Below are 24,294 nucleotides of genomic sequence, written 5' to 3'. Positions count from 1 at the left end.
AACCCAAATACCAGATTAAGCTCAAGGTCACTGTTTTATTAAGAAATCTCCCAGGCAAAACATCACTAATCACTGCAGAACACAGCAAATGCAGAAACAGAATCACAGAATCGTATAGCTTGGAAAAGACCTTTAAGATCATCGAGTCCAACCATAAACCTAACACTACCAAGACCACTACTACACCATGTCCCTAAGCACCTCATCCAAACGTCTTTTAAATACTTCCAGGGATGGTGACTCCACCACTTCCCTGGGCAGCCTGTTCCAATGCTTGATAACCCTTTCAGTGAAGTAAAATTTCCTAATATCCAGTCTAAACCTCCCCTGGCACAACTTGAGGCCATTTCCTCTTGTCCCATCACTTGTTACCTGGGAGAAAAGACCGACCCCCACCTCTCTACAACTACCTGAAAGGAGGTTGTAGAGAGCAATAAGGTCTCCCCTGAGGCTCCTTTTCTCCAGGCTAAACAACCCCAGTTCCCTCAGCCACTCCTCATAAGACTTGGGCTCTAGACCCTTCACCAGCTTCATTGCCCTTCTCTGGACACGCTCCAGCACCTCAATGTCTCTCTTGTAGTGAGGGGCCCAAAATGGAACACAGTATTCGAGGTGCGGCCTCACCAGTGCCGAGTACAGGGGCACAATCACTTCCCTAGTCCTGCTGGCCACACTATTTTTGATACAAGCGAGGATGCCATTGGCCTTCTTGGCCACCTGGGCACACTGCTGGCTCATATTCAGCCAGCTGTCAACCAACACCCCCAGGTCCTTCTCTGCCTGGCAGCTTTCCAGCCACTCTTCCCCAAGCCTGTAGCATTGCATGGGGTTGCTGTGGCCCAAGTGCAGGACCTTGCACTTAGCCTTGTTGAACCTCATACAATTGACCTCGGCCCATTGATCCAGCCTGTCCAGGTCCCTCTGTAGAGCCTTCCTACCCTCAAGCAGATCAACACTCCCACACAACTTGGTGTCGTCTGCAAACTTACTGAGGGTGCACTTGATCCCCTCATCCAGATCATCAATAAAGGTATTAAACAGGACTGGCCCCAACACAGAGCCCTGGGGGACACCACTTGTGACCGGCCGCCAACTGGAGTAAACTCCATTCACCACCACTCTTTGGGCCCGGCCATCCAGCCAGTTCTTTACCCAGCAAAGAGTACACCCGTCCAAGCCATGAGCAGCCAGTTTCTCCAGGAGAATGCTGTGGGAAACCATGTCAAAGGCTTTACTGAAGTCTAGATAGACAACATCCACAGCCTTTCCCTCATCCACTAGGCGGGTCACCTTGTCATAGAAGGAGATCAGGTTGGTCAAGCAGGACCTGCCTTTCATAAACCCATGCTGGCTGGGCTTGATCCCTTGGTTGTCCTCTACATGCCGTGTGATGGCACTCAAGATGATCTGCTCCATCAGCTTTCCTGGTACCGAGGTCAGGCTGACAGGCCTGTAGTTCCCCGGGTCCTCCTTCTGGCCCTTCTTGTAGATGGGTGTCACATTTGCTAATCTCCAGTCCACTGGGACCTCCCCAGTTAGCCAGGACTGCTGGTAAATGATGGAAAGGGGCTTGGTGAGCACATCTGCCAGTTCCTTCAGTACTCTCGGGTGGATCTCATCAGGCCCCATAGACTTGTGAGTGTCTAAGTGGTGCAGCAGGTCACTAACCATTTCCCCCTGGATTATGGGGGCTCCATTCTGGTCCCCATCCCTATCTTCCCACCCAGGGGGGCTGGGTACCCAGAGAACAATTGGCCATGCTGTTAAAGACTGAGGCAAAGAAGGCATTAAGTACCTCAGCCTTTTCCTCATCCTTGGTCACTGTGTTCCCTCCCCCATCTACTAGGGGCTGGAGATTCTCCTTAGCTCTTCTTTTGCTGCTAATGTATTTGAAGAAGTATTTTTTGTTGTCTTTTACGGCAGTAGCCAGATTGAGCTCTAGCTCAGCTTTGGCCCTTCTAATTTTCTCCCTGCACAGCCTTGCTACACCTTTGTCGTCCTCCTGAGTTGCCTGCCCCTTCTTCCAGGGGTCATAGACTCTCCTCTTTTTCCTGAGTTCTAGCCAAAGCTCTCTATTCAGCCACGCTGGTCTTCTTCCCCGCTGGCTCAACTGTCGGCACCTGGGGACAGCCTGCTCTTTTTGAAACCTGGTCTCCTTCTTCAAACCACTTCAAGCCAACACCCATCTTTAACATTTACAGCAAGAAAAGGGAGCATGGTGCAGGTCAGGTAAACCAATATCGATAGCAGATGCATCAATACTGTGACCCGCAACTGTTAACAGATATAAATTTCTTAACACGCTCTGGTTAATCTGTTGTTATCTCAAACCCTTCATGCCCCACATTGGTCACCAAAAAGGACTGTCGTGGTTTAGCCCCAGCTGGCAACTGAGCACCACACAGCCGCTTGCTCACCCTCCCCGGTGCGATGGGGGAGAGAATCTGAAGAGCACAAGTAAGAAAACTTGTGGGTTGAGATAAGAATAGTTTAATAATTGAAATAAAATAAAATATAATAACAATAATAATAATTGTAATGAAAAGGAAAACCATGAGAGAGAGAGAGAGAGAGAGAAACAAAACCCAAGGAAAAAAAACCTAACAGTGATGCAACCCCTCACCATCCACTGACCGACGCCCAGCCAGTTCCTGAGCAGCGACCACTGCCCCCCGGCCAGCTCCCCCCAGTTTATATACTGAGCATGACGTCATATGGTATGGAATAGCCCTTTGGCCAGTTTGGGTCAATTATCTTGGCTGTGCCCCCTCCCAGCTTCTTGTGCACCTGGCAGAGCATGGGAAGCTGAAAAGTCCTTGACTAATGTAAGCACTGCTTAGCAACAGCCAAAACATTAGTGTTATCAACATTATTCTCATACTAAAATCCAAAACAGAACACTATACCAGCTACTAGAAAGAAAATTAACTCTATCCCAGCCGAAACCAGGACATGATACAACCATATTTCAAGTTTCAGATAGTGATGCAGTAGACAAACTGTGAAGTAAAATTTTCATGTAAACGTGAAATGCTACCAAGCTTTCCATAACTTTCCGTTCTGTGATAACTGATACAAAGGTAATCAAATATGAGTGACAGAATTTAAATAAGTTATTTCAGGCCAGAAAAAAAAAACCAGATAAGACAGATGTCCTAGAAACCACAGAATTTCAGTCACTCATCTGTGCATAAAGCTCAGTGTTCAGTAAAAGCATTTTTTCTAAAAAGGTACCATCTTCCACTGATTACCTTTAGAAACCAATATTCCATCAGTACTCTTACTGGGTTTTTCTGAATCAAACACATCTTTTTCTGAATTAATTTCTTAGCTGCCTCTGGGTTTTGTTGGGGACCAGAGGAATTATTCCAGTTCCTGTAACGTGCTTTTTGCCATTACCTTTACAAGCTCAGCACAGACACATTAAACCCGATGCTTCTTCAAACAGGTATGTCTTGACTTTGACCATATTCCCAATCTGAAATTATATCAGATTCAGCTGTCATTTTAAGTAGTCTCACTGCAGAAATGCATCCATCCTCAGAGAATTAATGTATTCCTCCATTCCACGTTATTCAATCTGCTGCACTGAGAAATAGATTCAGTACCTCTGCAACTCCGCTATAGGGCAATTACATTTCAACAGAATGTAAACATTAGCAGTGCTGATATGGAAATTAAATATGAGAATTATGCTGTGAACGATTATTGTACATCAGTGATAGCACCACAATCTTTGAAGGAAGGTCAGTTATGCAAGTGAAATCCAGTCGTCATATCAAATGTGACATTCTTGTCCTGTATCTTTAAGATTTAAGGACAGCACTGATTACTTTTTAATAAGCAAATTAATTGATTTGTACAACTCTGACATCCAGTTCCAACAGCACTAGTATCCTGAAATGGATATGAAAAGCTCTTTTCAGAAAGACGAATATATCTGAAAAGGAACAACTATGTATTACATTCAGACTAGTTAAAAAAGAAAAATCAGAAACATTTCTCTGTTTTTCCACTTTCACTTGTTTGTTAAAAATTGAAGAGATATCATTGCACTGACATGTACCTATGGTAATACATGCCACAGGCCTCTGTCATGGCCATGACAAAGGCATGTACAAGTAATGAAAAAACTAGTATGAATCACTAAATGATTTTCTTTTTTTTTTTTACTAAATCTCAAACCAATTTTTTTTACACATCAAGCACTGGAATTGCTTGCCAACAGATAAACTTGTTTTTAAAAAAAATGATCTCCTAAAAGATGCAGGAGAAGCAGTGGCAAGCAATTACTTTTCTAGGCTGTAAATTTCAGTTAGCAATGAAAGTCAAAGAACACTTAAGGTATTCTTGTCAATAAGACAGACAATCAGCTCCAGCAGAGAAAGCACGAGAGGCGGCAGCATAGAGGTCTTCAAAGTTCAGGTTTCTAAGGTATATAGTGGTAGACCAGGAAACAATGATAGACAAGCAAGTGCTTATGAAGTACATAGTCTTGGTAAGCATCTTAAGAGCATTTAAAAAAAAATTGTGCAACAGATGATATATTCATTTGCCGTCATCTAAACATGCATTCATCAAGAGGAAAAAAACCACAGCAACACCTTTCTATTAAGTGATAGTCAAAGCACACTTCAAAAACTACCAGGCATAATTTGCGCACAATATATCTCATTCAGTTTTATACCACTTTGCTGAAGAAAACGTACTGTTACAATGCAGGAATCTTAAATCAAGCTTTTTTTACTTTGATGGTTAAGCTAAACTCCCAAATCCAATGGGAAACACTAGACGCTCAAAGAGCTCTTAAGGGTCCTGAATCAGAACCGGCAATCTATCACTGCACAACTGAATTTTCTGAATAAAATATTGTGTACAGTCACAATCAAGTCCCACAGGACCTTGCCCACAAAGGCAATTAATGCAAAGCAAAATCCACAACACAATGAATAACCAACAACCTCAATAATACACAATCCGGCCTATTATCTGTACCTCCTTCAACATAATCAAGCCATCTACTTTTATATAACTGGTTATCAATATTTTTTTCACAGTCCCTCTGGGTCTGAGTTATCAAAACTGCACTGTATCTATTTACATACACTGTTCAATTCCCACAGTAGTATGTCCCCTATTATTGTATGGGAATACCTCTAATAAGTAACATTTATGCAAGACTTAAAAATGCTATAATCTGACCATGAAGAAGATAAAATGTCTTCTCTCCCTCTCCAGTTTAATGACTTCTTGCCACACCTGTTTCCTCCTCTTCAGCAGTACAGAGTCTGCTGTATACCTCTAATATCCAAAAATCTCATATATGAACTTCTTCCCTCCCTTCCTTCCAGCTCTTCTAGTTCAACTGTGCTGACCTCTAATAAGACACTTTTTCTGCAGGATTTAAATGCTGATGGAGCAGTTAAACACACCAGGAAAACAGTTATATTACCTGTATATATTAGAGTAATTCCATTCAGTAAGAATAAATTCAGAAAATGAAGGTCAGGAGATAGAGGAACTCCTCCGCTTAGTGACAGAGCTCCGGGAGGAAGTGAGTAGGTTGAGGAATATCAGGGAGTGCGAGAGAGAGATAGACTACTGGAATCACACCCTACGTTCCCTGAGACAGGCCCAACAGGCAGACAGGACACATGATACAGAGGATTCCCTATCCTCGCTCCACCTGGCTGAACACAGTGACTTAAGGGATAGGGGAGAATGGCGACAAGTTCCTGCCTGGCACATCAGGTGTGTCTCCTATGTGACTACTCCACCTTCCCAGGTGCCCTTGCATAATAGGTATGAGGCTCTGCAAGTGGAACCAAACAATGACGAGGACGATGATTCATCTAGCTTGGAGGTGTCACTGAGGTTAAGTCGGCCTACGCCCTGCATCAAAACTGCTTCCATTAAGAAAAAAAGATGGGTCATTGTCATAGGAGACTCCCTTCTGAAGGGAACAGAAGGCCCAATATGGCGACCTGACCCAATTCTTAGGGAAGTCTGCTGCCTCCCTGGGGACCGGGTAAAAGATGTGACGAGAAAACTTCCTAGCCTGGTACCGCCCTCAGATTATTATCCATTATTGATTTTTCATGTAGGCAGCAATGAAGCTGCAACTAGAAGTCCGAGGACAATCAAAAGAGACTTCAGGGCCTTGGGACGACTGGTTAAGGGATCAGGAGCACAAGCAGTGTTCTCCTCTATCCTTCCAGTTGAAGGGAATGATGAGGGAAGAAACAGTAAGAGCCAGCAGATCAATACCTGGATCCAAGCCTGGTGACACTGGCAGAATTTTGGTTTTTTTTGATCATGGGTCGGTCTACAGGACACCAGGCCTGCTAGTGACACGAGGGGTACACCTGTCTCAAAGGGAGAAAAGGATCTTTACACAGGAGTTAGCAGGGCTCATTGAAAGAGCTTTAAACTAGATTTGAAGGGGGAAAGGGATAAAACCAGGCTCGCTAGAGATAAGCCTGGGGGCAGCACACCAAGGTTTCAGGGACGGTGTGCTAGAGAGGTCCTTCAGTCTGCCATCTCAGTGGAGGTAGGCGATGGAGATCCATGCGGCAGCAAAGACGCAAGGGTTATGGATGTGTTAGAAACCACAGAAGTGCCTGAGAACAGTCACACAGGAATTAGGGCTTCTCCCACAAAAAGGTGACAGGATCAATGGCCCAACTGAAATGCATCTACACCAATGCACGCAGCATGGGCAACAAACAGGAGGAGCTGGAAGCCATTGTGCAGCAGGAAAACTATGATATAGTTGCCATCACGGAAACATGGTGGGATGACTCACACAACTGGAGTGCTGCAATGGATGGCTATAAACTCTTCAGGAGGGACAGGCAAGGAAGGAGAGGTGGTGGGGTAGCCCTGTATGTTAGGGAGTGTTTTGACTGTCTAGACCTTGATGAAAGGGTCGAGTGTTTATGGATAAGAATCAGGGGAAAGGCCAACAAGGCAGATATCATGGTGGGAGTCTGTTATAGACCACCCAACCAGGATGAAGAGGCAGATGAAATATTCTATAAGCAGCTGGGAGAAGTCTCACAATCGCTAGCCCTTGTTCTTGTGGGGGACTTCAACCTACTGGATGTCTGCTGGAAATACAATCCAGTGGAGAGGAAACAGTCTAGGAGGTTCCTGGAGTGCGTGGCAGATGATAACTTCCTGACACAGCTGGTGAGTGAGCCAACTAGGGAAGGCACCCCGCTGGACCTGTTGTTTGTGAACAGAGAAGGACTTGTGAGTGATGTGATGGTTGGAGGCCGTCTTGGGCACAGCGATCACAAAATCATAAGAGTTTTTGATTCTCGGAGAAATAAGGAGGGGGGTTAGCAGAACTGCTACCTTGGACTTCCGGAGGGCAGACTTTGGCCTGTTTAGGAGACTGGTTGACAGAATCCCTTGGGAGGCAGTCCTGAAGGGCAAAGGAGTCCAGGAAGGCTGGACATTCTTTAAGGAGGAAGTCCTAAAGGCACAAGAGCAGGCTGTCCCCATGTGCCAAAAGAAGACAAGCCGGCGGGGAAGAAGACCGGCCTGGCTGAACAGAGAGCTTTGGCTGGAACTCAGGAAAAAAAAGAGTTTATGACCTTTGGAAGAAGGGGCAGGCAACTCAGGAAGACTACAAAGATGTCATAAGGTTATGCAGGGAGAAAATGAGAAGGGCCAAAGCCCAACTAGAACTTAATCTGGCTACTCCTGTGAAAGACAGTAAGAAATGTTTCTATAAATACATTAACAACAAAAGGAGAGCTAAGGAGAATCTCCATCCTTTATTGGATGTGGGGGGGAAATGTAGTGACAAAGGATGAGGAAAAGGCTGAGGTACTTAATGCCTTCTTTGCCTCAGTCTTTAATAGTAAAGACCAGTTGTTCTTGGGGTACCCAGCCCCCTGAGCTGGAAGACAGGGACGGGGAGCCGAATGAAGCCCTCATTATCCAGGGGGAAATGGTTAGTGACCTGCTACACCACTTAGACACACACAAGTCTATGGGACCGGATGGGATCCACCCAAGGGTACTGAGGGAGCTGGCAGAAGTGCTCACCAAGCCACTTCCAACCCTTTATCAGCAGTCCTGGCTAACCGGGGAGGTCCCAGTGGAATGGAGATTAGCAAATGTGACACCCTACAATACACCCTTGTGACATCTACAAGAAGGGCTGGAAGGAGGACCTGGGGAACTGCAGGCCTGTCACTCTGACCTCGGTGCCAGGGAAGGTTATGGAGCAGATCATCTTGAGTGCCATCACACAGCACGTACAGGGCAACCAAGTGATCAGGCCCAGTCAGCATGGGTTTATGAAAGGCAGGTCCTCCTTGACTAACCTGATCTCCTTCTACGACAAGGTGACCCGCTTAGTGGATGAGGGAAAGGCTGTGGATGTTGTCTATCTAGACTTCAGTAAAGCCTTTGACATGGTTTCCCACAGCATTCTCCTGGAGAAACTGGCTGCTCATGGCTTGGACGGGTGTACTCTTTGCTGGGTAAAGAACTGGCTGGATGGCCAGTCTCAAAGAGTTCCAGTGAATGGAGTTTACTCCAGTTGGCGGCCAGTCACAAGTGGTGTCCCCCAGGGCTCTGTGTTGGGGCCAGTTCTGTTTAATATCTTTATCAATGATCTCGATGAAGGGATCAAGTGCACCCTCAGTAAGTTTGCAGACGACACCAAGTTGGGCGGGAGTGTTGATCTGCTTGAGGGTAGAAAGGCTCTACAGAGGGACCTGGACAGACTGGATTGATGGGCCGAGGTCAATTGTATGAGGTTCAACAAGGCTCAGTGCAAGGTCCTGCACTTGGGCCACAGCAACCCCATGCAATGCTACAAGCTTGGGGAAGAGTGGCTGGAAAGCTGCCAGGCAGAGAAGGACCTGGGGGTGTTGGTTGACAGCTGGCTGAATATGAGCCAGCAGTGTGCCCAGGTGGCCAAGAAGGCCAATGGCATCCTCGCTTGTATCAAAAATAGTGAGGCCAGCAGGACTAGGGAAGTGATCGTGCCCCTGTACTCGGCACTGGTAAGGCCGCACCTCGAATACTGTGTTCCATTTTGGGCCCCTCACTACAAGGAAGATATTGAGGTGCTGGAGCGTGTGCAAAGAAGGGAAATGAAGCTGGTGAAGGGTCTAGAGCACAAGTCTTATGAGGAGTGGCTGAGGGAACTGGGGTTGTTTAGCCTGGAAAAAAGGAGGCTGAGCGGAGACCTTATTGCTCTCTACAACTACCTGAAAGGAGGTTGTAGAAAGGTGGGGGTCGGTCTCTTCTCCCAGGTAACAAGGGATAGGACGAGAGGAAATGGCCTCAAGTTGCGCCAGGGGAGGTTTAGATTGGATATTAGGAAAAATGTCTTCACTGAAAGGGTTATCAAGCATTGGAACAGGCTGCCCAGGGAAGTGGTTGCATCACCATCCCTGGAGGTATTTAAAAGACATGTAGACGTGGCTCTTAGGGACATGGTTTAGTGGTGGACTTGGCAGTGCTAGGTTTACGGTTGGACTTGATGATCTTAAAGGTCTTTTCCAACCTAAACGATTCTATAAATTATAGTCCTTATACTGCATTTTCAACAAAATCATTTTCTGTAGCACCTTGAAGCTAATTCTCCACCCTGCTCCAAAAGCAATAAGCAATGCAATCATCTGCTCAGAACTTCCCTTCACCAGATCTGCCCTTTGGCTTCCAATTTGATAGCTTAAGACAGAATTAGGAACCAGTCTCAGGTAGACTTTTTTTTTTGCCTTATCTCAGACAGCTAAGCACACAAGACATCAGGATTTTGAAAGTTTACATTTGAGGATCTCATAATTTGAATGGATTTCTGCATTTGTCCAACTGAAAACAGCAGACTTCCCAGTTAAAATACCTTGTCCTGACAGTTACATCACTGTGGTGAGAAGAATAGGAAGTGTTTGTTCTTAAATGATGGAAGTTTCAGGTGAATACTGCCACTTGTATACTGGAGAAACTACTACAGAACTAAGACTGAACGGTTAATTAACTAACTTGCACAATGATCACCACTGATCAATACAATTTCTTCTGCAAGGGGCTGCAGCTTAAACTGTGCTGTTGCACTGGATGTAAGTATCCCTTTTACAAGTGTACTGAATGAATAAAGTAGCTGCCAGAGGGGTAGTGCATGGAAGTATTGTACTGCTTTTATAACCACCAAGTTTTTAAAATGTTTAGCACTAATCTAAGATTCAAGCTCTTTTTTAACATCACACTGCCATGGCTATGATGCGTGGAGGCTGTCCAGCTAGATTCTCCTAATGTAAACAGAAGGGAATTGCAGGCAAAGAGCATACCAGAATGGTTTCTGCTTTCTGGCAAAACGCACACCCATTTGGCCCATGGCAATCAAAATTTTTGCCTGACGTGACACGACAGTCAGAAAACAAAAGGCTCTCAGAAAAATGCTCAGGAAGTAAAGTAGTACCAAAAGTCTATATAAGGAAATCGGTTTATGATTACACATTGCAAGGGCTGCTGTGTTTTTGCCACTTGACCCCATCCCCCGATTTAAAAAAAAATAAAATATATATATTCAAAAGAGTTGTGTTTGAAGCCTCACCTTAAGGAAAACCTACATAGCTTAACTGTACTACTTCCTATATCAGCATCATAGAACAGCTTTCATTTTTCAGAACAAGGAACATTCCCTTGAGGATATGTTTTTTTCACAAAGGAGAGCATCACTAGTCTCCAGGATTAATTCATAAAATAAGGAAATAGTTACAAGTGTAGAAGATTTCTGAATACCTCCACCTTTTATTAGAAGAATATGCCAAGGTTTCCATTCATACTCATCGCTACACTGGAAAGTATTGCATGAGGACCAGGTAGGACAGGGTGGGGAGAAAATAACAGTAGCAAATATAAGCAAACCACAAATACAGATTATTTCCGAATTTAACACAAGCAGAACAGCAGTGTGATACAACTATGAAAATCAAGACCGTTTGTATAGTGCTAACTTCCTGTAGCAGATTGTCTACTACTAACACAGAACAAGGAGGAGGAAGGGTAGGTGTGTAGATATGAATGAAGATAAATAGTATGTCAGCTACAGAACCTAAGAGATAGCTCTGGAGTTAAATACTAAAACCACTACAAAACACTCCTTTCCTGAGCACACTTTCTGTCATTAGAGATCTAGTATACACAGAGAAATAACAGGAGGCATTTTCTTGCACCTACCCACCGTAATGCAACTTTCTATTGACCTTCAGTCAGAATAAAATATTAAGTGCTGAAAACAGCAATCAATTAAAAAGCCAACTTCTGTAATTTTATAAACACATTCCTCTAAAAAAAAGAATCCATTTGCTATGTTAGCTCCACAACCTACAGAAGCACAGCTAAAGATTTCATTAGACAAAACTATATTTAGATAACAAAATTTAACTGCAAAATTTTTATACTCCCTTTAGTTACAAAGCAAAAAACCCTCAAAAAATCAATGTGTCCTAATCACTGAATGTGAATCCTCATTAATAAGTTTATATTTTGTCAACAACTCAGGCAAAACTACTGCTTTTAATTTCAGTGCTGCTTGCCCGATACACTTAAAGACATATTTAGGCAGTTTGAAAACCTCCTACATAGTTATTAACTGAATAATAGAAAAGCTAATAATGGAAACTTCAATTCTTCAGACTAGAAATCATCATTCTGGTTTTAAGTAGAACAGGCAAGTATTCTATTGTTGTGGTTTAGCCCCAGCCGGCAGCTAAGCACCACACAGTCGCTCGCTCACTCCCCCCCCGGAGGGATGGGGGAGAGAATCAGAAGGGCAAAAGTAAGAAAACTCGTGGGTTGAGATAAGAACAGTTTAATAATTGGAACAAAATAATAGTAATAATAATAATGAATTGTAATGAGAAGGAAAACAACAAGAGAGAGCGAGCAACAAAACTCAAGGGAGGGGAAAAAAAAGTGATACAACCACTCACCACCCGCTGACCGACACCCAGCCAGTCCCCGAGCAGTGACCACTACTCCCCGGCCAACTCCCCGCAGTTTATATACTGAGCATGATGTCATATGGTATGGAATAGCCCTTTGGCCAGTTTGGATCAACTATCCTGGCTGTGTCCCCTCCCAGTTTCTTGTGCACCTGGCAGAGCAGGGGAAGCTGAAAAGTCCTTGACCAGTGTAAACACCGCTTAGCGACAGCCAAAACATCAGCGTGTTATCAATATTATTCTCATACTAAAATCCAAAGCACCGCACTATACCAGCTACTAGGAAGATAATTAACTCTATCCCAGCTGAAACCAGGACATCTATATAATCAATATCAGTAAAACTCAGCACATTTGGTGTTAAATTTCAGGAACTTCTTAAAAAAAACCTCTGAAGTGATAAACTGAAATTTGTCTTATCTTTTGGGTACAAAGCAGCTATCAATTTTTTAATAAACAGAACTAGGGTAAGTAGATAATAAATATTAAAGATGATGGGAAAAGTCAAACAATAAAGATCTGTTCTTCATTTCTGAATAGTTACAATTTTACCAGCCCCTTATAGTTCTTGTAGCCATAGCAGCATTACTTAATGCATGAATAACAGTGGCAGTAGAAAAAAACAAAAACAAACCCAAAAAAACACCCAACCCAACAAAAAAACTCCCAGAAATTTTATTAGTAAAAGACTCACCAAGAAGGGCAGACATGTTCTGAAATATTCTCAGAAGCTCAGGTGTAAGACATGGACTATTCTCCAACGTCACTAACCTAAGAATAGATTAAGCGAAATATTTTAGATGACCTATGAATAACATTAAGCAATCATTCCGACAGATGTAAAACATCGTCACTTCTAGTAACCACCTATATGATCCTTAAATAATGTGAAATATGCTTCAAGGAATTGTTATGTGCAGTATTAGTCCTTACAACACACCCGTCAATATAGGCAGGGGTCTTGCTAAGGTAGGAAAAGAAAGAAAAACATGCTACTGTCTTTTTTTAAAGACAACATAACCTCAAAAATGCAGCAGTGAGAATACTTAAGTACCCAACTTGGGGATCCTGGGCAGAACTCAGAGAAGGTGAGTAGAGAGGAATATTCATGGTGTAAGGACAACGCGTGTAGCACTCTACACCTCTAAGGAGCAGCTGTGGTGGCAACTAGCTCAAACCTTTATGTGCTTGGGGTTGTTTTTTTTTTTTTCTTTCCCTGAAATGATGCATTGATCACCATATATAAAAGAATGACTATATGCTCAGCATTGTTTGCATCAATTTAAAATTCCTGAGGTTTGAAAACAGTAACTATAAAAGAAATTCATACTTAAAGCCACAGCAACACATTCCAGTTTCTTCCCAGATCTCAGGTGTAGGATTACTGTATTTAAATAACATTTTTGATTATGTAAAGTATCTTAGCTGGCTTCCTGGCTCTTGGTTCAGGAAGCAGTCAGAGTCCCAGCCATGTCTGCCAGCCCCATCCAGATTTCTCTGATGCTCTAGGACATCTTAAAATATCATATATACATTCTTCTGCATAGGCATCAGAATAACCTCATGATCGGTATTATTAGAAGATAGAAAAGTTCTCAACTGATACATTAAAAAGGCTCATCTTAAATTTTATGAAGATCTTGCACTTTGAAGTTGCTCCCCCACCACCAACAGCATTATAAATCTTAGTTTTGCTGCACATAAACCAGATCACTTTTAGGTTAAGTATTTGTAATTCAAATACAAATCTACAGTTTAGATCAAAGGAATCCCTCACTATTTCAAGACAAACTCAATATATTCCTTTTCTGCAGGAAAGAAATGTGTTGAATTCAGTCCAGGTAATGGTTTCCTCCTTTTAGAGAGTGTCAGCTGCACCAGAAACAAGAAAATTAGCCTCATGGCAAACCAATCACAGTGCTACTTGTTGTTCTATGTTCAGTCACCAGATAGCTTGAGACTTGGAAGATAACTTCTCCTGCATTTTATCCTTGTAAACTCACCATCTCTTCCAGTGACCAGCTCTGAGAATCATTGGGTTAATGTGCTCCCAGAGTCAAGCACGTCAAATTGTTAGATTAGCATGCACATTACAGTGAGTCTAGACTTTTTGTCTTGCTGTTCATTATCACAACAGAACTGTATCTTGCTATCAACTGCTTGAAAATAGATTACCTACTCAGTTATTTTTAATTGTGTTTCTTTTATTAACTTCCTAACCTCACCTCTTCTGAGAAAAGGTATGATATAGACAATGTCAAGGTAAGATAACAAGAACATATAAATTCTTAATACAGTCAAAGCTTTTGTTAAGTATTTTTTTTTCTTCCAGGGATCCAAAAATAAAATTTTAAAAATTAGAATTTGATAAAGAACATTCTTACCACAACTCTAAACCATCTTCCAGAAGACAGACATGCAGAGGCTGAGAAACATCTGTACTTAGCTGAATAACTGGAAGTAGAAAAGGATAGAGGTTTTTGCTGTCTGCACCCAGTCCCTATAAAAGTAAATAAAAAATGTAAAATACTTCAAAAACCTCAACTCAAGCATTTCAAGAACAGCACTGAAAAAGATCTGTGATGCTGTTCTATTCACATATTGTAAACGTGCATTCAATAAATCAAAGGTTGAACTTGCAACCATTTCATACAAAAGAAAATATTTAGTTTGATACTCCTGAGCTTTCTCAACAAGTCTTGAGAAAATTACATAAGTTTTTGTAGAACAAGCAGCTTATCAATGGTCTGCAAGAGAAAAAAAAAATTATAAATAATACACATTCCTTAAAAACATTCATTGGTCATTCTCTTTCTGGGAAAGGTCACAGCTCTAACAAATACTAAATGCTGAATAGAGTGTGTTAAGGATCAATAAAAGAATTACTCTTTGGATCTTACCACATCCTAAATCTTTTGACATATTCTAAGAATCAGGAAAAGGGTTTGTTTTCATTCCTAAACAAAGAATCACAGACTGATGGCAGTGATTTATTAAGCGATCCATGAGTAATACACAAAGATGTCTTCCCAAGAATACCAAGTAAAAAAATTTTTCAACAATCACTTAATAAAAACCCCCTAATTCTTAAAAATAAGCTAGAGATATCTATTGTCAAAACTAATCATAAATTAAAACTAATCTTACAAAGATCAGAATTCTTAAATTGGAAACTACTGGCTATTTTGTAATATTACTAAAGAGAACTGAGGCTAGTTGAATGCTGCTTTTGCATAATTACTATATTTGGAAACTGTTAAATTTAAAATTATTTTATGTTTCTCAGTTAAAGCTTCTTTGTGGAATAGTTTATTTATTTAAACAAACTTGTCTTAAAAGAAGAAGGATCTTCCATACATTTGTCTAATCTCTTTGAGTCCACCTATCCTTTTGGCCTCCACTGTGGCCAGTAACAAGAAGTTCCACAATTTGTGAAAATATATTTTCTCTTTGTTTGAACTAACTCTACTTTTAAAAGAAAGAACCCTAAATTTTCCTTTAGTTGTAATGTGTAATCATTCCCTTTCCACTTTCTCTCCACTGTTAATGTTTTCATAGACCTCTATAATAATATCCTTTATCCAGAAAGTCATGCCTTTCTGCAAGTTCAAGACTGCCTGCATATTCAGTCTGTTCCTGTATGGACACTGCCCTACATCCTCGAAGCCCTTCTCTCGATCTTTGCTAGTTCTACTACATCTCCAACCCCTATTACATCTCAAAAAAGAAGGTGGGATGGCATATAGTCCATATTAAAGAAGTGCTTAATAGTGTGGATTCTGCAGGCAATATAACTACATATTGTTTTATTCTTCAATCTTTCCTCAGTAACCTACTACATTTTATTTGCATTTTTACTGCCAACAGCACAGATATTCCTAGATATTTAAAGTTTAAGGATTATTTAAGTTATACCAAGATCTTTTCCTTCACTGATAAGAAATTCAGTTAATTTTAATTATCATCTCTGGATAAAGCAAGCAGCTAATAATTTCTATAGGCTTTCAAAATTCCCTGCCAAGGTACTTACAGTAAGTCTCTAGAGGAATTAGGGAATTTATTGTACATGTATAGAAAAGCAGGGAAGAGGGGCAAATTACCATCAAGAATCAAAACCACCCAAAAGGTCAAAACTCATTTATCTGACTACAGATTACTAGCAACTTCCATTTAGATACAATGTTGCTCAACATAGCTATTCATGTTATATAGCAAAATCTGGGACCAAAAGTTATCTAGATTTTTTGAGTTTTGAGAACTGTAAGACACTAAGTGAACTAAACAAACTTAGCTAAAGGAACAACTATGGGCAAATGAAACCTAATGTTAATAAACGCAAGCAATATATTCTGGCAAAGGAAAAGTTTCCTACAACACACAGATATACAAAAAAATCTACAGAAAAAAAAATGGTCTGAGAATAACTATGTTCACCTTTATTCTCAGTATTACTATCACTTTTTTATTATTGCACTTAGAAGCCAGTCATGAACAAATGTAAAGTGACAGTAGTCCCTGCTCACAGATATTTTAATAGTTCTGACCATTCTGTTTTAAGACAGACATTGAAAAAGAGGAGATATTCAAGTATAGTTAAAAAGAAAATTATGAGCACAGATGAATACTCAAAAGAAGAAAAAAAAAAAGAAAGACAAATACAAATAATGGGATGTGATACAAATCTATTATATAACAAAGCAGGCAGCTCAGAGCTGCTATTATCTCTGTTTCATATAACATATGAACAAAGCAGACGAGAGCATCATAAAAGCTGGGAAATTTAAGAAGGGATAAAATAAATTTTTTTTTCCCCATATGCTATATAAACATGTTGCAGAAATCATTGCAAAAGGACATAATAGGTATCAGAGTTATGCAGTAAAAAGGTAATGGTAAAAAAGGTAACAATAAAAGGGTTGCAATTCTAAATAAACAAGATGACCCACAATTAGTCAATACCAACAACACCCTTGAGAGACATTAAACCTAACAGTTATGATTTAAACAAGAAACATTTGACACTAATCTGAATTAAAATGCAAATTTAAAGAACAGGCAAAGTGAAGTTTGTTATGGTGGCCCATATCTTGGCCTATGATTTAAAAACGGCTCATGTTCACAGAAAGTTTGCAACCAAAATAGAAAACTCCACATCCCTGGGAGCTGAATGGAAAGCAACGGGGAAACAGATGTGCCTATGCTGCAGAATCAAGTCTGAACCACACACAACATTTGTAAGAAGAGAGTGACACTCGGAATGTCTGCTGGGAAATAAAGGAAGCCTGAACAAGCTCTTTTATATAGACTATAAAGGCACTAAAGGAGGTTCAATTCCAAGATTACAAAACCAAAACAAAAATCCTCCAGAACACAAGCAAATCTGCCTAAAGAACTGCTTTTACTGAACAAGCCCCTGGAAACAAAACAGTTTAGTGCTTAACATTAGCCATGTTTACCTCCACTATCAGAGAATCATGTCTTTATTATAAGACTGAATAGCATTTAGAAATAGCCTATAAAACCAAAATATACCTCGATTTTACATATATATATATATATATATATATATATACACACACACACACAGAGAGAACATGAAGGCACGTCTGAGAAATAACTGAAGGAGATACTGGCAACATTTATGTAATTCTGACACTTTACCCGAACAAGATGGATAAGGGTGGTTAGAATGGCACATCGTAGCATTTTGTGCTCCTCACTCTGTTTCCAAAGGAGTGGTAAATACTGAACCAAACATCCTACATATGGTCGTATCTGAAATTCAGAACACAATTTTTTTTCTTAATGTGTGAAACAAGGCCATTAATTTATCCCAGGCATAATTTCTGAAACATTTAAGAGCTGCTTTTGTCACAGTAAAAATACAGAGTTTGCTTTAATTTACTCCTCTTTCCTCTTCCTAAAACACCATATTCTGTACTCTGACTGAAGTGACTTCTGACTGCACAGGGGTTTGAAAAGAACCTATTACCTATGATAACATTTGTGCATGACAATCAGGCTTAAGTAGTAAATAGAACATAAACAATACTTAATTTGATAACTGAAGTTGTTTTAATATGATTATGTTCTTCACTTAGACAGGATTCCTGAATAACTGCATCCTCTAAGATGACCAGAAACAGTCCCAGGAAGAATAAAAAAAAATAATGCTGAATAACCTCTGAAGTTATGCATGCTTTGAGCAGGGGTTGGACTACATAACCTCCAGAGGTTTGTCCTAACCTAAATTTTTTCTATGATGCTCTACAATACTAAAGGATTAATCTATTTGTCTTCTAAAGTATTTAATTATGAATTAACCTTAACAGACTCATAAAGGCTCTTACTCAACTTGGTTTTTTTCTGCTGCTTCTCCAGCTGATCTAAAATGCAGGGAAATCTGCTGTCATGTTGACTTTTCCTACAAGGGACAATTAAGAAAGCTAAATTTGGCGCTCAGACAGGATTACTTGTAGAAAGAGGAGATAAGCTCCAAACCATGCATTATCTCTGTCCTTAATACAGTAATACCACCAAAAAAAAAAAAAAAAAGGCAGCCAACAATTCATTTTTATTTCTGCAAACACATCTTCAATTTTTTTATGTTTAAGCTGAAGAATATCCTTTAACACTAAGAAGGAAGTACTGAAAATGGATAATGTGAACTTGAAACTTTGCATGCAGTTAAGGAGAATGCTGTATAGACAATCACGATCCATATCAGTGCCAATGAGAGATTTCAAATTTAACTGCACAGTCCCTGGGAATGTAAAGCATTTTGTTCCCCAAAATGTCTCTCTCAATATGTAAGGTTTAATAAAATACTAGCTCAGATATGAGACAATAAGAATCGAAAGTGGAAATTTGCAAGAAATGCATTAAGATAAGCAGTGAAAGTCATTCTGTACTCCAAAAGGTGAGTCAATGCAAAAAATATAGTAAATAAAGAGGTAGTAACTGAGCAAGAACATATTACACAAAAGATAAATGAGAACTGAAAAGTGAGAAGAGAACCAAGTAAAGCAAATAACGCAGGCATCTACCATAACAATAACCAGTCTATCAATGACATTTTTCTACTGTTTTTTATAAGCCAAAAACATTAAGAAGTCCTCTGTGTTCTTAGTACAAAGCTAACACTGTTTGAAGTCTATAAAAAAAAAAAACAACACCTGCATATTGACTCTTTCAATCACACAAGACAGAACGTGAAGAACATGCATTTTGGTGTCACATTCTGTTACTTACTGAAGTAGCTGAAAGAGCAATGTAAACATGGATTCCAGATACTAAAAAAACCCCAAAGAAACTACAGATTAGACCATCAAAAATACAACTGGTGACATGAAATGGTGATTTTCCTGTATGCTTACAAAACTAAGACCTCTATGAACTTTGAAAGACGCTTACAAAGTGTGCAAAATGTTACTCTTTCATTTGGAAAAATGCACACTAGCCTAAACAAGATAAAATAATTCAGATACGCTCTTGCATAACAGTTCAAGCACGTGATCAATTTGAACACATAGAATTTTCATGGTTTTGTAAGTATAAACATGACTTTACAGATAAAATTCTGTAAAGCTGAAGGCCATCTCTCCAGAAGAAACACTTTGTTAGGGTCAGAGCAAAGGTATGGTCTTCCAGCTTTTGGGTCAGTAGATAAAATTTAGATAATGAACTGAAAAAGACAGCTTTAAAAATTCCAATGTTTACAGTACAGATGCACTCTGCATTTTTGTTTTGTTTGTTCCCAGAGTTGCAATTAACATGGAGGTCATAATCAAACAAGAAAAAAAAAAAGCACCTGCTAAATTTGAGTGATCAATATTTGCTGTATTCATGGCCAACGTTGTTGTTTAATTAATGCCAACAGCAGTCACCACTGTAAAGAACACTAATATAGGAGACCAAGAAAGTCTATGTTTTTAAGGCACTATTTTAACCACACACTTATATTTAATATTTGCGTGAAACAGCAGGTTGGAAAGTACTGTGTGAAACAGGCATACTAGAAAGTAAGTAACACTGGTGAGGAGACTTATTTGTTAAAGACAGCATTCATACTGTCTTAGCATGAAGAAACTTAGCATCTGATAACACACGATGTATATAGTACTAAACACAATGATAGGAAGTCGTAATAGTCATAATACTAAAAGGTTTTGAATTGTATGTCTATATATTGCACGTTAGCAACCTTAATAGCAAGAGTATGAGTCTTTACATGCTTTGGCCTATGAAGACTAAAAAAAAAGAAAAATTACACACACACACAGAGATGACTAAATAGTCTGGTTTAAGATGAAATTGGAAATTATTTTTTCCTGCTTTCCTCTATGGATCGATCTGCTCATCAGAATATGCCCATATAAATGCTCTTACTGGTAAGAACTGGTCAGTTCTGAACTCAAAGTCATCTACAGGTAAAGAAGTGTTAAAGAAAAATAATACAGATTGCAGATGGATATGAGACACAAATAAGCAAATATTCTGTGGATATACAACAATTATAATGTGAAGAATTTGGTAGTAAGTTTAAAATTGTTTATTTTCCAGTAGCTCTGAATTAAGAGCTAATCAAACATCTTTGCTAATAAAAGGATATTTAACTTCAGTGTTGTAGCTATCTCAATACGGACCTGAAAGACAAAAGCCAAGAAGCATCACACATGTCCGTTAAATGTTATTTTGATTATCAACATGATACCTGAAAATATCAAACCAGTCGCTGTTTTGGCAACTGAATTATCCTATGTGTTCTGTCACCCTAAGAAATGCAGTTAGTTTAACTCAGAAATATTTCCGTTTGCTTTTATTTTAGTATCCTTTACAGTTTATTTGGCATTGCTAAAGTGATACCACCTGGAGAAACTACTCAGGCAAAATCTTCATGAAGGTCAAGAAAGAATTAAACAAGGAGATATCTAGCCTGTGATAAAAAATCTTGCAACAAAGGAGTTTAACTTGGGATTATCTCATGGCTTGCTGTCACTCAAAAAGCACAGAATCAAATAAACTCAACAAGTTAGCATGTTCTTCCCTGGTAGATGTTCAGAAAGCATTAACTGAAAACAGTCACAACGCTGATATAGAAATCCATCCTGCTTTGCTAAAGCTGTCTGGAATCACAGAAATAACTGTTAGACTGCCAATTACTAATATTTAACTAACAAACTAGCTAGGTTGGTTTGTTTTATTTGTTGAGTAGCTGAGTCAGTTTGCTTAAAAAAAAAAAAACAAAACACATGCAAAAACAAGCTTCTCAAACTCACCTGCTGGCAAACTGAAATTGTAGCTTAAAACCACAGAATAGTACTCAACCAGCTTAGCAACCAATGCCATTTATCATATCTTGCCAGCAGATGATAACTATGTTGATGCTTAAATAATATTGTATACTGCAGATACTAGTAACAGAATAACTCAATTTTATCTGCACAGAGTGTTCATTTGTTTATAAATAATTTATCTCAAGATGCTTCACAACTCTCTTCTTACAAAAAAGAGAGACTGTTCCTATTGCCATTCATTTTCCCACTGAAGCCATCACCTAGTGAACATCTTAAGGGTTCGTTTCATGTCTTTGATCTTGTTTTTCAACATCTCCACAATTTAACACTCCCACAACTTCACAACGGATTATCTTTTGCAAGACACAACAGACTTTAAGGTGTGATGTTATGAAGTTTTCAACCAAGTTTACATAAGGTATGGTATGTATGTTTCACCTGTGTTTACAGAACAAATGTGTAATCCAAAACACTACTTACTTATACTTATCACTAAGTCTTGGTCTTGAAGCAAATTACGAATTGCCTCATATAACATAGGCCTCAAGTCAGATTTGAATTTTACAGAAATCCACTGTCCAATCAGCCAAATTACTCGTTGGCGTATTGGCTTATACCTTTAAAAGTGTGTGTGGGGGGAAGTATTGTACTCATTAATTCATTATACTTGTTGTTCTAGAATGCTTTGATGAAAAAGAAATCTAAGAATCACTAGGAAAACATTATTCCCCAAAACAATTATTAAAATATTTAGTTTGGCAAGACCAACTTTAGAAATTTAATGCAGAAATTATTTTCATCAAAATTCTTCACTAGAAGGCTCAGGAAACACCAACTTATGTCTGAAAAAAACAACACTCTTCCTAAATGACTGAATCTTCAAAGTCTCACTAGAGATACAGTTTATTCTGCACATAGCACACCAATAAAAGAAACTAAAAATAAATCTTACATTATTACTGCCATCATGGCATCTTACTGCTTTTACCATACTTTCCAGCAATTTCCTTGACATTCCTTTTGTGCTCAAAATTTGAGGTCAGATACAATTTAAAAATGTAAACTTAGCTACTGCATTACAGAAACTGCCAGAGCATTCCATGTCATCAGTCTAAAACTATTCTCAGAAAGAACTGACATTACCTAATCTTGCACCAGTGCCACAACAAGGGCATAAACCAAACAGCTTTAGAGTCAATAGGAAGAAATAAGAACCAGAGTAACAGCGAGCTGAATCGCCTAACAAAGACTGAGAAAAGCATTCCATAGAGCCGCTGTTTTTCTCCACTGATTATAAAAGCTGACCAGGAAGAGTAGCTCAGATTTAAATGCTTAACTTGCCGACATATAAAGTTAAGCAAGACGATCCCTATTCATAGAATTTTAAGTAACAAATTATTATGCCTTGTTATCCTAATTTATTTTTCATTTGATGAACTTCTGCCTTATAAGCCATCAAGACAGCAATTTAAACTGAAGTTATTGAGGCTTCTTTACATTAAATAAATTTATTAAACATTCCCATAAGCATAAGATAATTAACAAAGCACACCTTCAGAGAACATGAAAGTTGTGAAAGTAGCATGTATATATACAGCAGTTCATTAGACTGGAACACAAAGCTAATGAGGAATAACATTCCAGTGTTGTGAAGCATGAAAAACCCATTTCTTACAAAATACTGCTGAAGCATGACTTTCACAAGATGTTGCCTTACTAACACATCCTCTTATTTATTCGAGAAACTGTGATGATGCAACTTTTTCTATTCTTAGAATAGAAATGCCTGATACACAACCTCGTAAAAATCAGAATATTGAAAAAACCTAAGAGTTTTTCTTGAGATTGGCATTGGATAGTTTTCAAACCATTATCACATAAAGAAAAGTTCTAAATGACACTTGACATAAGTACATAACTGTCTGCTGACAGCAAGGATTTTCAGCTCTGGTGATATTTGTTGTACAATCCATACCTCCCTACCTGCATCTTTATATATTCTCTCTCTCTGATAGAGAAAATATAGTATGCATTTGGGGGGGGTTGGGGTTTTTTTGTTGAGTTGTTTTGTTGTTTATTTTTTGTTGTTGGTTTTGTTTGGTTTTTAAAGGACTTAAGTTCCTAGAAATTCTTCTACTCATAGGTGTCAAAAGTATCATACTTGATACCAAAGTACTAAGTGTTACTGATACTTTCTCTCTCAGCAGGAAGACAGTTGTTTTAAGACTGAATTATTGCAAAAGATTGTATTCAGTCAACTATTTTCATACCATGGAAAAGTTTCTCCTTAGTACAAAAATAAATATTATGGCAAGTGATAAATTTGGCAGTGCAGTGTTTCTAAAAGTCTTTAAGAGGTTTATTTTTTCATGAATCCCATATTTCTCCTACTGCTATGGTCATGGTTGACAGTCTCACTATCAACAGACAATGAAACACTCAAAGAAAACAAAACACAGCAAATCCTGTGGTCACTGCTGACAACACATAGGCTTGTCTTCCCAAACATGAACTAGTTTGTGAACAACCATGCTAATCACCATGGGACATTCTGTAGCACAGCAGATCATACCCTCCAATCTGCTTTATCTGAACTGCATATGTATTCCTGAAGTTGTCATTAAAGCAATGCTCCATTCAAACTACTAACACTGTCTCCTTTATTCCCATGGTAGACTCCAAAGATGCCAGCAGTAGAAGCAGTTCAAGCAAACAAGGCTTCAAACTTCTGGACAACTTCTACTGCAAGCTTCTGTCCCCACAGGAATTTCATCACAAATGCCAACCAAATGGTTAGATCAGGTGTCTTCCCTACTGTAAATACAACTATATCAACTGTAGAAGACTTTTGTCAGTTTTACCATATGGGTGGATGGCATAAAAATGCCAAAGCCAGCATGTGCTACAAATACCATGGCAATTTTATTCAGAGATCAGTGCTGGTGCAGCACAAGAATAAAAGATCAATCATATATAAAAGATCTCTGATTTTTTCCTGCTCTTCTGACATTTAGCCTAAGCAT

At 39.3% G+C, this 24,294-nt stretch overlaps 1 protein-coding gene across 1 annotated transcript in view; it reads right to left on the bottom strand.

The window, feature by feature from the left end:
- The window catches only part of IPO11 (importin 11), a 91,228-nt gene that overhangs the window by 18,173 nt on the left and 48,761 nt on the right, over positions 1-24,294 (bottom strand). The window contains 8 exon segments of the mRNA XM_072860923.1: positions 12,670-12,746; positions 14,360-14,475; positions 17,637-17,750; positions 19,151-19,267; positions 20,364-20,404; positions 20,587-20,620; positions 20,841-20,843; positions 21,765-21,888. Coding sequence (XP_072717024.1) covers positions 12,670-12,746; positions 14,360-14,475; positions 17,637-17,750; positions 19,151-19,267; positions 20,364-20,404; positions 20,587-20,620; positions 20,841-20,843; positions 21,765-21,888 — 626 coding nt within the window.

The sequence above is a fragment of the Ciconia boyciana genome, chromosome 4 (genome assembly GCF_034638445.1).
Source record: "Ciconia boyciana chromosome 4, ASM3463844v1, whole genome shotgun sequence".
In the NCBI taxonomy this organism is placed as follows: domain Eukaryota; kingdom Metazoa; phylum Chordata; class Aves; order Ciconiiformes; family Ciconiidae; genus Ciconia; species Ciconia boyciana.
The sequence above is the reverse complement of the archived record's forward strand: the minus strand, read 5'-3'. Positions and strand labels throughout refer to the sequence as shown.